General features: G+C 42.4%; 2 protein-coding genes and 1 long non-coding RNA gene across 7 annotated transcripts in view; 1 reads left to right on the forward strand and 2 right to left on the reverse strand.

Annotated features, from left to right (window-relative positions):
• SLC15A4 (solute carrier family 15 member 4) overlaps window positions 1-6358 on the reverse strand; it is a 30042-nt gene extending 23684 nt beyond the window's left edge. Inside the window, exon 1 of the mRNA XM_033008165.2 lies at window positions 5672-6358. Coding sequence (XP_032864056.2) covers window positions 5672-6241 — 570 coding nt within the window. The 5' untranslated portion in view covers window positions 6242-6358. The remainder of the gene's footprint in view (window positions 1-5671) is intronic.
• Window positions 6359-6396: 38 nt separating this feature from the next.
• Window positions 6397-15946, forward strand: part of GLT1D1 (glycosyltransferase 1 domain containing 1) — a 60226-nt gene continuing 50676 nt past the window's right edge. Inside the window, exon 1 of one of the 5 annotated variants that reach the window (XM_042805143.1) lies at window positions 6397-6617. Coding sequence is in view for 2 of the 5 variants with exons in the window: in XM_042805142.1 (XP_042661076.1) it covers window positions 10520-10587 (68 nt within the window). In the remaining 3 variants the exon portion in view is untranslated. Of the gene's footprint in view, window positions 6618-10271; window positions 10588-15068; window positions 15143-15946 lie in introns of those variants that run through there. The other 4 variants (XM_042805144.1, XM_042805142.1, XM_033008121.2 and 1 more) reach the window with 4 other exon arrangements.
• The window catches only part of LOC116965346, a 72718-nt gene continuing 69519 nt past the window's right edge, over window positions 12748-15946 (reverse strand). The window contains exon 3 of the long non-coding RNA XR_004409301.2: window positions 12748-12787. This is a non-coding gene — a long non-coding RNA (uncharacterized LOC116965346). The remainder of the gene's footprint in view (window positions 12788-15946) is intronic.

A 15946-nucleotide genomic window follows, 5' to 3' on the forward strand; every position in this document is an offset into this window, starting at 1 on the left:
ACAAAATAGATTGGTTTATTCTCTTTGTAAGTAGACACTACATTTTAATAAAGGACCAATAACAAGAAAACCATGTTAGTGTTTTATTATTTTTATCAAGGACAAGTATTTTTCACAAAACGGCAGGAATTCTCCCTTTTCCCCTTATGCTTGCATTATTCTCAATCACCCAACCAGAAAGAAAATTTATCAGTACCTCTGCTCAATTTCATCTGTGCTCAAGCATAGCAGCACTCTCCTGGTGGTACCAGCACCATCACCTTCATTATATTCTTAACATCCTACCAGCGACTGCAGCAATAAAACAATGCACATAAATGACACAAGTATCATGTGGGTCCTGGATTGAATCTGTCCTATAAGCTACACACCCCTGCACTGAAAGTCAAAATAAGTACCTTTAAAAGATTTTGTCCTTATCACAACAAAACAGCTTAAAAACAGTAGTAGTGCCTAACAGGTATGGAAAAGGTCACCTCCTTAGATTTACCATGTTTTAGTCAAACTCCGTACAACAGGAAAAAGGAAGCAATATCAGCAAAATGCCATGGCTAGAGTGCAAGACTTACTACAGTATTTTTGTTCGGTGATAGGAAAACTGTTTCAGAGGTACCCTGACTCAAATAAACATCAGCAAGCATCTAATACACACAGTTTATTTGCTCTAAGTAACACATTATTTTGCAAGTGAGCTCAGATTCAGACACTTTCCACAGAATTTACCAGTGTTGGACAGCTGTCACTTGTATAGATCACCTCCTACTGCATAATACCCAGTCTTGAGTGTCCAGTTCACTATTCTGCATTCTTCAAACCTTACACAGCTTTTTTCCCTAGTAAATGGGATAGCACCTCATTCTCAAAGAACAGTAAGGAACAATCCAGTAGTGCTTCTACTCCAGTAAAAATACAGAATGACCTACTGTGCCATACAAGGAGCATCCCAATTGCCCTAAATTTTCCACATTTAAGCCATAGGGCAGATTTTAATTAAAAAAATCCCAAACCCTCCCAGCAACCCCTAAGAACTAAACAAAAAAAACACACTAAAAAACTCCACCAAGAAAGAAATGAGGGAAATGAGCAACTCTAAGCATTCTGGTCACAGCTGATTTGTCAGTCATTGGCCACACGTCAATGCTGCCTGCATTCAAGTGGGCCTCTAAAGAGGAAAGAAAATAATCTTCCTGCTTTCAAGACATCTAACATAACTCTTGCAACAGAAAAATCAAACCTAACATTTGACTTTCCTACAGTCCAAAATGTGTTTTTCTTCTTATATCTGATTATCCTTTATATACAGTTAATCCAAATGCAGAAGGAAAAGCACAGTGACATTCTGAGTTTTATAACTGGGACCTACACAGCACTGAATTTCAAAATAGTAAAGGAGTAGTTCTCAAAATCAAAATTTCCAATACAAAATACTTATCAGACTGATTATGGTCAGATGAGATACAATTACAACCACAGTTTTCATGATAAAGAATCCTGGATGCCTGGAACACTATGTTATGGGAACTGTGTAATCATTAGTTTATTTACAGCCACTTTCAGCAGAGGACATCTCAGCTGTGTAACTCTGCACTGCAGTACTCTAAACTCATTTAAGATATAAGGTTAATATCTTACAATCAGAACAAAATTTTAAATGCAACTAGAACAAAGAAAGAGAGAAAGACTAACTAGATCTTTAGTTACAACACCTGATGGAAAGTCATTACAAATATCTGACCCACAGCAACTTCCCCAGCACAGCTGTCCCTCAGGTTAATACTTAAGCCTCATTCTGACTTAGAAGAAAGATGATCACTTGCTGAATTATTCCTCCCCTGGATTTTTCAACACCAACATCTTTCTTAGGAGATGATCCAAGTACTAACCAAAACAGTTCATACAGCTTGAAACCAAAAATATTACAAAACTCAAATATTAAGATTCTATTAGATTCTCTTGATTTTTATGTAAAGAGCCAGGATTCTATACAAGCATCACTGCTTCTCCATAGTTCCTGTGTTTAGATGCTTTGCTTTGCCACAAAGTAATTTCCTAGCTCTCTACAGCTAGGCCAGTTTCAAATAAGTGGTTATCCACAGGATTTCTCATTTTTGCTGCAGCTAGTGCCTATCCGGTGCCTAACATTGCACTGTGACATCTGATTTCTGACATCACCTGCTAATGATCTCAAGCATTTCCTAAACCCCAACATTTCAGAGTTCCAGCATGTCATAATCTTCTCTCTCCCCCTCTTCACATCAGGTCAAATGCAAAGCTATGACCTCCTATTTGACTCACATAAAAGGAAAAGAAATTTATTTAAAAGTTACTGACATTAGCAGTTTTTATTTGTTCCTGCAATCCACTAACAGTCACAAGTGACAAATGTAACAAAAACCTCCCAACTTATCCCAGCCAACTATGTGAGCAGCCACACAACAGAAAAAGGATGAAAACGTAGAAGTCTGCCCTTGTCCTTAACCTACAAAAGAAAGAGCAATGACAACAGTTTTCTGCAGTCAAATTTACTCTTACAGAATTCTGACCTTCTAATCCATCACTACAGACACCAGTTATTTTTTGAGAGCATCTGGAGAGAGTTCAGTAACAGACCTCTACAGTACTACTCAGTTGCTACATAATTTCAAATTTTTATACTAAAATTTGGCCAGTCCACATTTAAAGTCTGTTTCCTCTCACTACTGCCATATCTGTTCTGTTTCTGTTGGAAGCAGAAACGAATTAGTACTGCCACTGTGAATGCCACAACTTCAGTTTTCAAACTTTTATCTCCAGAGTCTTAGACATCCAGACTCCTAAGAAGTTCAACAACAACAACAAAGTAACCTGCAGTTAGTGACCTTCAATTCTTTACACATGGTCCCCCATCCTTCCCCAGAGGCTGGAAAATCTAAGTTCTATAAATAAATAAAGGTTGAAAAATCACTCTATCACTCTAAAGCCATCTTTACACCAGCAATTTCCAATAGCATCCTGCCTCTGGTGACACTGCTGTAACAACACTGGTTTTAGAAAAGCCAGAAGATTTTTAGCAGGTTATGAAGTAATAGATTTAACGACTATTACAACAGATATAAGATACAGTGTGGGTTAAAACTAGCATCTCTAATCACCATAAACCCAAACCAGACAGATTCATCTATAATTAGAACAAAGATTACAGGTAATACTAGATCAGTAGTCTACTACTAATGTTGGCTTCAATGTTGGAGCTAAACCAGCTTTCACAATGAGGGACAGTCATATTGTTTCCTAACTACAGAAAGTCACAAACTGCTACATAGAGCAGGAAGTGATTGCAAAGCACTCGCACTTAGAAGAGGAACTGGAAAGTGCCAAGTTATACATATCACATGATTATAAACACTATTCTGAGAACCATCAGTTCAGATTTAGACCTGGGCGATGGATCAATCTGCAACTTCTAGAAAAACAGCTCTTATGTATAAACACAGTTAAGTAAAGCTGGTCTATACCTACTTTGCAGTAACTTTTTTTGCTAAACTGCCTGGCAGAAGTTACTCTATACTAAGTCTACTTAAGGCGCTCCTAACAGCACTTCTAAAAGTAGTCACTTAACAGAAATAAGAAACTACTTATTTTTTTAACTTCAGAGGAAAATAATAAATGTAGTTTCTAATTTTCTCCAATGTGATTAATCTCTTCTAAATAAAAAAATCCTCATTATATTTGAGCTCTCAACCCAAATTATAGATCATACATTAAAACTGAAAAATTTACACAGTATTTTTAAGAGATCTGCAATATAATGTAATTAACAATATCTGAAAGGTGGTTCATGTAACATGGCTAAAGTACATGTTACACAATTCATATTTTCCATTGTTTGGTATTTAAGGGAAAGAGGACAAATCTTATCAGCACACGTCCAGCCAAAACATGTTTGCATTGTATTCTGGCCTCCCAAGAACGTGACTCTGGGAGACAGACTTTATTCTCAGCAATACACACCCATCTACCCAGCAGTTTGCTACATTCCTATGCAGGGAGAAGGCACCCAAGAGGGCCCAAAACTGAACAAGGTAAGTGGCATGCTGTCATATATTTAACAACAGATAAGTCAGAAAAACAGAGAATGGGAAAAATTCAGTCCTCAGCAGAGCTCTGCTGATTATTATGGACCAGAAAGGAGTATTTCTTTTGCTTCACCCTACATAAATCACTGTGAATTATCTACAAACTTGGCCAAAAATTGCTTTCTGTGAAATCCTGGGGGGAAAGCCTTTAAAAAAATCCAGCTACAACAGCTACACTTCCATTGGCAATGTTTTTTCTTTTGCTCTGTTCCTACCATTATTTATCTCTTATATTTAACGTTCATAAAGTGTTCTGGGGATAAGCAGTCAGTTTTGAAAAACACCTTACAAGATAAAGTCATATTAAAGCTATTTCATTTGATGGGCTCATGCTGGTTTAAACAGAACCAATACACTGGGGACACACCATCCTGTGCTATAATAATGTTTTACATTTATATACTGCCTTTCACCCAGAACTCTAGAATTTATAATACATGAAATGCCAAAGAATGACAAATGTAAACTGCACAACAGAGAACTGAGGTATGTTTTGCAAAAATACTTGTAGATCCTACCTCTAATAAAGAATTTAATGGCATTTCTGATACCTGCTCTAACCAGAACTCAGTGGGCCAGTAAACAGACATGCAACTGGATCAGAGATGTTTTTCTTGCTTTGTCATCAAAAACAGTTTGGTTAGAAAAGCTGCTCAGTATCTAAGCTTCTGAAATTCTCTGTTTTAAAGCAGAAATTATACTCCAACATCCACAGTCAGCACACTACCTTAGCATAAGATTGCAAAAAAAATACATGCAACAACGCATTCCAGCTGATACTGAACTATGAGCTGTCTCTCAAATATTTTCTGTAAAGCTACTTGGTTTTGCAGTGATGATCCAATGAATGATATCACTGAAGTGAATCCGATCAAGGTCACTTGACAGGACATGTCCTTATGAGAACAGTGCAGGTAATACATTTACTACGTAGAGAACACCTTCCCACCCGTCATCTGGTGCAACATTAGCCTGCACAAAAATATCACTCAAGGGCAGAGTGCAGTACACAGAGAATACCTAAAGCATAAAAAACTGTTTGCTCGCTGTCCTTCATTCATCACAGGATGATAAAGGCCTCTGAGCACTGCCCTTGAAGGCCCATGCTCTCCTTATCAAAACTAAAATGTGTATCAGATATTTTACCTGATGAGCTCTGAGGTTAAATTAACTGGTTACAAACTCCACAGTGGAGGATAATTAACAATCCACTTAATGGTCATTAAGTATTCAACCCAGCTCCTCAAGATGGTGATGGCTTAGCCATATCAGGTACCACATAAGGCAGTGCCACCAGGAAACCAAGGACCGTAAGAGACCAGACACCACACAGACACCAAAACTGTATCTAACAGGGTACAACTTAACAGCTTGCATTACACAGGGAACAAAGATGAAAGATCCGACTCCCTCTGAGACTTAACACCTACAGAGATGCGAATCGTTAGGCACGCTGTCCAGCCCACCAAGGCAAGGCCCTCTGCATGACTGACAGCCATCCCCTGGTCCACATCAGCACTCACCAACTATTCAACAGCTGCCAAATAATACTTGACCTGGTCCGCCCCAAAAGGGGTGATGTTGGCCTTGACCGACCCGACGCCCAGCCCCACGAGGACCAGTCCGACGAAGGTGGCAGTGGCACAGTAGCGGGTGGCTCCCACCTGGGAGCAAGGCGCCATGGTGGCGTTGGCTGCCGGAGAGGAGCAGTTCTCCACGGGGAACAAAGGGATGTCCCCGCAGAGGCCCTGGCGGGTGTGAGGCGCAGCGATGACGGGGAAGGCCAGCATGCCCAGCAGGTAGAGCGCCATGCTAAGCAGGATGGTGCCAAACTTGCCCAGGAGGGCGTCAGCCAACCAGCCGCCAAATGGCGACACCAGGTAGGTGATGCCCATGAAGAGCAGCAGGGCCTGGCTGGCCTGGGCCCCCTCCCAGCCGTAGGGAGGCCCGTTGAGGAACAGCACCAGGTTGGAGGTGATGCCGTAGAAGGCCACTCGCTCCAGCAGCTCGGCCAGCAACACGGCGGCGCATGCCAACAGCCGCCCGTGGAAAGCGCTGCTGGCAGCCCGCCCGCGCTCCCCGCTGCTCAGTAAAGGGCTGCGCTCGCTCGGTTCGGTGTCCTCCATAACGATCCCTGCTCCCCGCGGCCCCGCCGCGCTGCCCGGCCAGGCCCGCCCTGAGGAAACCTGGCCGCGGCCGAGCGGCGGGGCCCGGCCCGGCCCGGCCTGCCCACGAGGGGAACGGCGCGTCGCCATTGGCCGAGGGGGCCGTCGCTCCGCCGACAGCACTGTCACGTGGGCCGCAGGGCTACAGGAAAGCGTCTGCTGGGGCGGGACGTGGCGGACCGGAAGCGGCGGGAGGTACCGGCTGAGCGGGCGCTGAGCGGGCGCTGCCCTTGGCAACATCACCGGGTGTGCGGAGCTTCGCAGGGGAAGGAAGGTGGCAGCTCTTTCCCTCAGCGGCAGGTTCTCCCTCGCCGCTTTCCTTAGGATGCCAGGCGGGGTAAAGCGGGCGGGGGGTGGGGGGTGCTGCAGCAGAAAAAGTTGCTTTCGTAGTTATTTCGTGCGTTAGTTCAGGCTGAGAATTACGTTTTAGTTGTTAACGGGAGCTGTGTAACTCTTTTAATGATACAGTTTCAGCGCCGTCTTCCATGAACCCTCATTTTCCCCTTAGGCTTATCCAGCAATGACAGCGAAGTTAAGGTGCAGTTTGTTTATCTACTTTGCTTCTCAGTTGGAAAAGCAAAAGCGAGGATTGTCCCCGTAAAATAGCCATCATGCAGAAATACCTGAATGTATGCTGTATGTGTGTATATATATATACACACAGGGGTTTTTTTAATTTATATATTGTCCATGTTACGCTGCCAGCAGTAAATGCAGCAGACGTGCCTGCAGCGCTGGGCGACAGCTGACCTGGCAGGATGGGAGAGCACCAGCTGGCCAGGCATTGTACGTCTGAAGTTAGGTTTATCAGAGGTGTACCTGCAGTAAGAACACGTCATAAGTACGTGTGGAGAATAAAGACTGCGATTTGAATGGGGCAAAGCTCATGATTAAAATGAGAAAATGCACATCAGTGGTTGCAAGATTGAAGCCCTAAGATGTTCTTTTGTTCCACCATCACATACGTTGAGGTCAAGATCACGGAAGTACGTAATTGTCTTCAACGGCAGCCTCAAAGTCATTTTTGGCCAGAACAAAATGAGAAAATATTTCTGGTTGTGTGTTTTCAATGAAAAAGGTAAATCGACTGACATGATGTAGTTACACCCAACATCTAGGTATGACTTAACATTTTTGGAATGACATTGCTAATTGAGCAAGTGATGGTTGTAAAAGTAAACATACAAATTTAATGATGGGCCTTTGTAAATAACATATGCCCTAACAGTGACTCATTATTTGCTTTTTTAACTAGTTAAATTTCATGACAAAGGACAATGAGGAAAATGCAACTAGCTGTACAGAGATCTCTTTATGTTAACTACTGTAACATGACTGATTCTGTAACTTAAGAAATTATATTTCAGCTTTGCCTAGCTTAATACTTTATATCATATCAGTTGTGATAACATTTTCTAAGTGGTCTTGTAGTATTTGCTAGAGACTAAAAAGTAATTAAGCACACATTGCGTTACTGTGTGTTAATATTTGCAGATATCACATGCTAGGCCTTTCATAATTTACCTTTGTGAGTGGTGTGAGTTTTTATATTGGCCTACCCAACAACTGTTACAAACACCTAGCAATGCTGGATAGTATTTGAAATGTACATTATAAAATGTTATTTAAGTCTTCAGATGTCGAGAAGTAGGTACTCTCACTAAAATTTAAAAGCTACTGTTGTAAAGTGAATATGCTCTCTGGAAGTATAGTACTTTCAGGAAAGTTGTTTTTAATTTTCCTCCAAACAGTAACACTTAGTTACAGTATATTTAAAACTTCTTCATTAAGATACACCCATGACCCTTTGATTACGATGAATGCATCTGTCTTGATACAGTGATACATTAGTGCATGTATGTGTTTTTGAAGACACAACAATACTTAATGCTGAAAAGACTTGTATTTCAGTTTTTTTAGTCAAGGCCTATATATCATAAAAACCAGAGTTACCATAAATAGTAATAAAATGTTAAGACCTCTTTGAATGTTTCCTTTCTTTCCTCTTTATTTCCCAGATGACTGGTTAAGTTTCCTCTTTTGTCTCATGGAGCAGACCTTGTCTTACTTTGATGTTTGCATTTTTGTCTTTTTTGTGTTATACACTAAATGTGCTGGATAGCTATTGTCTGGTTTTAGAGCTAGCAGTGGTAAAAAGTTGCAACAGCCAAGGTATCTGTAATTAGGTATCTCATGCAGGTATCAAACCCACAGCTTCCTTTTAACCCAAAACATGACTTTCCCAGCACTGTCATATATCCTGCTCTTGGCCGTGCAACTAGGGAATGTGCCCATTTTGGGTTATGTAGGCTGTTTTAGGTATGGGTCTGCAGCCAGAGGGGAAGGTGTGTTTCTTGGTGTCATGTGGCTGGATGAGCTATGTTGTATGCAGATCTTAGAACCAGAAGGAGGGTCTGTTGGGAAAGGATACAGAGTGGCAGTGTATCAGGAGACTGAAAGGCTGCTGCATAAGCGTCATGTAGTCAGCATGACATGTTACCGGTCTGTTAGACTGACGTTGGGCAGCAGTGACTAACAGAGAGGGCTGGTGCCACATTTGAGGGTGGTAAGTGCTCTCAAAAGCCCTTACAGTGAAGCTAACTGAAGCTAGAATCCTGGATGGATTGACAAAAGCCCTCTAAATTTCAGTGGGGCTGGGATTTCATGCCAGAAATGCTTTCTAAAATGGTGATGAAAATAGCCCTTAAATTAGCATTTATGCAAGATATGTTGCTCTTCTAAGTTGTAGCCATCTTTTTTAGCTTGGATGGAGTTTTAAATGTTCTGAACAATATTGTGCTGAGTTATTTCTAAGTGATAACTGTGAGATGCACAGTTGAACATAGCTCTGCAGCATGAAGACCCATGAGTGAAAGACAAGCCAGTATACCAAAATGCTTACAATTCACTAGAATATACAATATGTATCTTTATCACTCCTAAACCCTCGATTCCTGAATACCTGTCATCCTCAGAGATCCACACAAGTTATTTGAAGAACTTCTATTTTTGAAATTATTGAAGAACCTTTCTCTGCATGTGGCATATTTTTCTCCCTCTACCTGACACTAAGACTTGAAGAGTAATTTAAGCCACAATAAATAGGCACTGCAGTTTGGAAACCACCTTCTCCTGTCTTTGACAGCCTTGGGGAAGCAAGCATCTGTGTGGCCCTGGGGTGATTTACATAAGGAAATCAGACCAGGTTATAAGTATACAAGCAAAAAAAGTGAATTTTCTGTTAGATCAAGACCTCCTTATCCGTCTGATGTCCTGCACACATTCTCAATGGTTTTACAAAATGCTGAATCAAGCTCAAGGCCATGGATATCTAGTCAGCCACCTGGCCCCTATCAGTCACCCCATAGATGCCCTAAACTGGCCTCTCAGTCCTACTCACTGCAGCCCCACCCATCCGCTCCTAGCTGCTCACCCTGTTTCTGACTATAATTGGGATTTATCCTGAAGTCTAGCTTGATAGTTTGGGCTTTTCCTTTTTCTCTTCCTTACTTTTCTATAACTCTGGATTTGGCTTGCTGCTGCAGAGGCTGTGGTTCCTCGCCACAGCTTTCCCCTGGTCTTAGACACCTTTGGCTCTGCTTCATCATATGGCCTTCCTGACATTTAACGTGGTCTTTGACCGTCCTGTTGCCTTGTTCTTTGGACTAGCACACGCCCCTGGCTTTTTGGTTGTTGGCATCTGATCCACAATTAGTTTTCTCCATTCCTGCACCGAGTATGAACCACTTCTACCTTGGGAGACACATGGTGCCTGTGGTGTGGCTGAGGAACCGCCTCAGGACACAGTAGCTGATACAACCTTCCTCAGATGTTCTCCTCAGGAGGCCTCTTGTGCAACCAACAATTTAAGACTCGCAGTACATCACCTTTGCGACTGTTTAATGACAATCCATAGCGCTATTTAGAAAGGGGGGGGGGGGGGGGGGGGGGGAGAGGAAGGGACCCAAACCTCCTGGCACACCACACAGAGCTTGGCTCTGTCGTCAACTGTCCTCTGCCCGGGGACGCCTGGCACAGGCGCCACCGGTCCCTCACCAGGCGGGTCCTGCCGCGCTCAGCCCTCGCGGGTGGGTCGGGGCCCGGGGCGGGCCGGGGCTGCGGCCGGTGGCACACCGTCCCGGCGGCGCCGTTTCCGGGAGGCGGCGGGGCCGCGGGCAGGTGAAGGAGGCGGTGGCCGCGGCGCTGCCCCTCAGCGTGGTGGCTGCCGCCGGGGCCGCTATGAGGCTGCTCTTGCTGGCGTGCCTGCGGGCACAGACCGGCAACGCGACCACCGCGGCCAGGATACGGTAAGTGCCCGGCCGGCCCGCGATGCGAGAGGAGAGGGCGATCCCCGCCGCCGCCGCTGCTCCAGCCTGCGCTGCCGGCGGGGAGGCGGGGCCGCCGCCCGCCCCTCGCCTCACGCTGAGGCCGCCGCAGCCCTCAGCGGCGGGCCCGTGGAGGGGCTGGGGCGGGGGGCGGCGGGGGGGGGGGTCCCTCCGCCATTCGTGGCCACCGCTGGCGCACGGAGGCGGTGTCTCTCCCGCCTCAGCTGCGGGGGCGTGGGAGGGGGATGGCGGCCGGGCGCCCAGGGGGGGCCCTCGCTGGCAGCACCGGGGGGGAATCCGCCGCTTGCCGGGGATCCGGGACCTGCGGGCTGTGGGGCCGAGCCCGCGTCCGGGGGGGAGGAGGAGAAGGAGGAGGCGGAGGAGGAGGCGGTGGCACCCGCTGATGCTTTGCTGCGGGTCTGTCTGGGCAACGTGTTCCCATTTGCCAGTACTGCTGGGGAGTAAGGGAGAGGAGGGAGCCGAGGGGGTTCCCCTCTTCAAAAAAAAAAAAAAACCAAACCAAACAAAACACCAAAACCCACCCAAACTGCTCAGGGCGGTTTGCTGGCACAGGAGCGGTTCGCACTTGCAGGGTGATGCTGGCTCACCAGCCAGGAGCAGAGGTCGCTCACCAGCCGGCCCACAGAGCCCTTGCACAACCGGTGTTCGTGGTGCAGCGGCTTTCCTAAGGGCTGCCTGCTTTGGGAAATACCCACAATAGGATGAGAAGTCAATGCGAAGAGCAGTAGGCTCTGGGAGCTCTGAAATACGGGTCTGTACAGGAGCCGACCTAGAGCAGCAGTTGCGCAAGAGCTGCTCCAGTTAGCAGCCTTGCTGTGGGGACTCAACGTGCAGCTCTCGTGGGGATTATGGTCATGAATCTGTAGTGCTTTGAAATTGTTCAGACTAACAGAACTGCATAAATATTCTTCATGTACCCATTTAACATTTTCTGTGACATGGGAAAAGGATGTGGCTGACAGCATTTCTGAGGGTTTTGATGTGCATGTGAGCTTTGTTTTTAAAAAACAAAAATCACCATAAAAATTAAACAATATCTGAATGGTTTTGTCCTCTAGAGGCCTGAAATAAGGACTTGGTTGCTTCTTACCTGTCAGTCACCCACAGTTTAGTTGTTTTCTTAGGATGTGTGTCTTAAGATAGCCTTCTGCTGTTGAAATTTTTCCCCAACCTTAAACTGCTTATTATCACACTTCTAATAGTCTTTTGATGTTGTTTAAATTTTCACACTAGTTGCGTCATACCAAGTTCAATCTTAGATTTGTGCAGGGCTACTCTATTGTGTAGGATAGTGGTATAACATACCTGCTGCCTCATGTCAGTCACCCAGGCCTGGAAGATATAAAGCAAATGGAGCATAAAGACCAGAGAAAGCTGAAGTTTTCTGTATTTTAAAACAATAACTATTAAGAAGATCTTGAGATAAACATGTTTCTGTGTTTATAATACACATTTTTATACCTGTATGTGTCAGCTCTGTGTTCATGTGTAGTGGGTTTTGTGGCATTCTGCATTTCCTTTCACCTCTTACCTTTTGCTTTCACTGGATAATACAAAACTAGTTATTCTTGGGGGTATCGATGCTCATTCTTCTTCTATGAGATTATTTCTTCTACCTTTACAAATTAAATATTCACTTACCTTCATCTTCCACTTCAACTTTGAGGAAAGTTGGGCAAACATTTAGTCTGTGGAGCCATTCAGAGGTAATGTAATATAAAACAGGTTTTGCGTTATTTCTAGTTAAACTAAGCCTGAATAAGCCAGACAAACAAATGTCCATATATTATTTCAAATTGTCTTTCGAATTCTCTGAGATTGGTGGTGATCATGTGAGCATACGCATCGAGACACAGTGGTTTAGCAGGGTTCCTTTACCTGAATCACGATAACCAGCAATTTTGTTTAGCCTTCTCCAGCTGTGACTCATGCACGGTGGCCTAAGATAATATGTTTCAGTATGACAGAGGACATAGATGTGGTGATGCAACAACTCAGTTGACAAATGTTTTATCATATTACTATGTTAATGCAATCATTTGCAGCTTTGTGAGCACATCTGCAGTGATGCGTGTAGAGTTATACCAACTTGCTTTAGCATGCTGTTGCTTTATAGGCGTACCTTTTACAAAGTGGATGTTACTTTCTCATGCACATAGACCTTCAAACAAACAAAAAAAAATGAGTGAAAGGTCAATTTCATTCGCATTCACAATAAAGGTAGATAAAGGGTTCTAACAGAAATAGTATTTGAGAGTCAGTAACTTACGTCATTCAGTTGCTATCTTATCACCTACCATAAATGTTCTTTATAGTAGTAGTATAAACAAGCCTGTTAAGGAAAAATGTCTGATCAAGAAAAAAAGATATTAGATAGCAATTAAATCCATCTTCCTGACTAAAAGGCTAGTCAAGTGACAGCTGTTACTAAAACCATCCTACACAGATACTTCCATATAATACTGTTTTTCTTAAGACTTTATGCCATTTAAAAGAAACCCACCAAACTTAAATGTGTGGCCAAAGCCTTGGGCATGTCACTTCTTGCACTAATCGGCCGTATCTGAGGTTAAATGCATATGGTAACCTTTGTAGTGTATATGTTAATACACAGAAGATATATATTCCAATTAATATTTGGCTTCAGTTGTATCTGCATTCAGGCTCACGACTTTATTTGTTCAATCTTTTTTTTTTATATTGAACTATGGCAACTTTTGCTTAAGTATAAATGAAACAATGAAGTTGTCTCCAGGTTGAACACTTGCCAGCATAACTTAATTTTATGGTTTAATATCACTGGCTATACTATGTTTATGGTATTACAGCTGTTCCTATAACTGCTTCATCTTTTCATAAATAAGATATTAATTTCCTGAGTTTAAAGTAACTGGTGACATACCAGAATCTAATTTGGCTAGAAATCAGCTTGCTTAAACAAGTGATATAAGGAATGTGCTGTGGGTTTTAATCGTATTGGTGTGTATAACCTTTAATCACCTTAAAAAATATGAGCAATGAGTAGAGAATAAAACATTAAGCAAAAGTCTGGTTAGGCTGCCATTCTTCAGCCTTAGAAATGAGATAAAAGAGGGTGTTAGGAAAGAAAATAAATTAATCTGCCCCTTGAAATGTTCTGTTCATCTTTTATTACTTGGTAGTAAGGAGGAATAGAAATCTTGAATTAATTGGTTAATTACAAAGATTTAGATGAAGCGTTTTGTCAATATTTAAATATCTTTTGGAGAGGGAGAGATTGTTTTAGTCCTCAATTGAAATGGGACAGTTGAAACAGCTGTTCTGTAAATCTCCAGGTAATCAACTGCAAGAGAATTAAACCCACAAATTAAACAATGCTTATCATTCCTCTTTACAATAATTTTTCAGCTTAGACATTTATTGGAGTAATTCTGAGCTCCACATTTTCTTCTATTTAGTCGTACCCTATGTGCTACCATTAAAATCACACAGAAGAGCATTTATACAGCAGAAGATCTGCTTCTCTTCATGGTGGATCACAAGAGGTCTTTCACCTGCCTCCGTGGGTTTGCACAGGTGCTGGTAAATTCCTGCTGTTGGTGTGGCTGTTTCCAGAGCAGCACAGCTGCAAGGCAGGCATGAATTCTCCACCTTTGGAACTGAGATGCAGTCATCTACATGGCCTGCAATTGATGAATGCTGCATCCCAAACTGTTTTGCATGGCTAGACCTATTTATAAGGCAGGATTAAATTTTGCAGAGTTATTTTGTCCTTCCAAAGGACAGATACTGACTTCAGAACATAGGCACAGAAGGATTCTCTCTCTCTCCCTATTTTTGCTCACATTCTTAATTTCTGTTCTTATTCACAGTGGATTTTATTCATACTTCATTCATGCCAACACAATTTGTCTCTCTTCTTTAAAGAAGAAGTTTGAGAGAGAAATAAAATGAAGAATACTTTGCTTTAACAAGTATGAAAAAAAATTAAGATAATTTACAGAGAAAACAGAGAAGATCAAGAAGGGTTTCAACTCTTGTAATTCAATCAACCTCAGTGGGAATTGCGCGTATTGAGCTCTGGCCGAGTTTCAGAAAAGGCAGTAGAAGTGACTCTGCTCACTTAATAAGCTTTGAATTGTTCTGTATAGATGTAACAGTAGTTGATGTACAGCTGCTTTACAGAATAGACAGCCTAGGGAAAGAGATAATTAATATTTTTGGATGAAACCTATTTTGTGCCATTCAAGAAGTGCCAGTGTATCTACCCACCAGGAACTTTTTGGAAATTCTTTATCTGCAAGTAATTCCATTGAAATATCCAATGAAAATTAGAACATAAATGTTTTTGAGAGGAAGACATCACAGAAAAGTAGAGTGAGTTTCAAAACTCGCATACTTTTAGAAGTAAGCATACTTTTAATTATCTTGTTTCTTAGCCTCAGCCATGCTGTGTTTGGAACTATAAAACTGTTTCTGTGTATGAAGACCTGTGAACTGCAGATTCAGGTTGAAGGAGGGAACACTGCTAGGCAGGGTAAGTGAGAAGTAGTGATCAATAATGTAGGAAATAAAAAATGAAACATTGTAAAACATCACCTGGTATTTCATAGTTGTGTTAGAGAAAAATGCTCTTCTATAGAAATCATTAATAAAGTGTAAGCATGTCAGAAAAGGGTTGTACATTTTAGCAATCTCTCTCTGCATACCGTATAGATCCAGAGCAGACACTTAGAAGTTTCACTTGTAAACATGATGATTTCCAAAGAGTGTAAAAAATATAACAAAAAAGATTAATTCCCTCAATACTAAAATTAATGGGGCTGGGAAATATTTTGTCCAATGTTCAGATGTGTATAAATATCACAGTGTAAGCAGTGACTAATATAATGTACTCTGAGAAATAATCTTGCAAATTTACTGAATGACTGATGTTTTCCCTGTTTGGTTACTTCCTAGCAAAACACCCAAAATCTGGAATCTGACAGCCAAACTCCATTTTAGAAATATTATTCTCCCCAGTTAGTGGCATTGGCTTCCATGAGAGTTTTGGTAGAAGGGAAGGAAATGGCAGAGCAAGTCAAATTCTGGATCCAAGCAGTAATCGCTGGTTCTCAAGACACTTATTTGGAAATTTATCTACCATACACAAAACTGTGATAGAAAACGTAGCCTTGAGATTTAGCATTTTCGGGGCTGAGTTAGATTCACACGCAGCAGGAGATGTGTTCATTTTTATTTTTCATTCAAAAAGTATTTGTTTATGAAATGGCAAAATAATGTGAATACACAGTTGCCAGGAGGTGAAAAGATATGGGTAATGTATCTTTTCTGTCTTGGC

Source organism: Tyto alba, unplaced genomic scaffold, assembly GCF_018691265.1.
Source record: "Tyto alba isolate M040663 unplaced genomic scaffold, T.alba_DEE_v4.0 Super-Scaffold_44, whole genome shotgun sequence".
NCBI classification, from domain to species: Eukaryota; Metazoa; Chordata; class Aves; order Strigiformes; family Tytonidae; genus Tyto; species Tyto alba.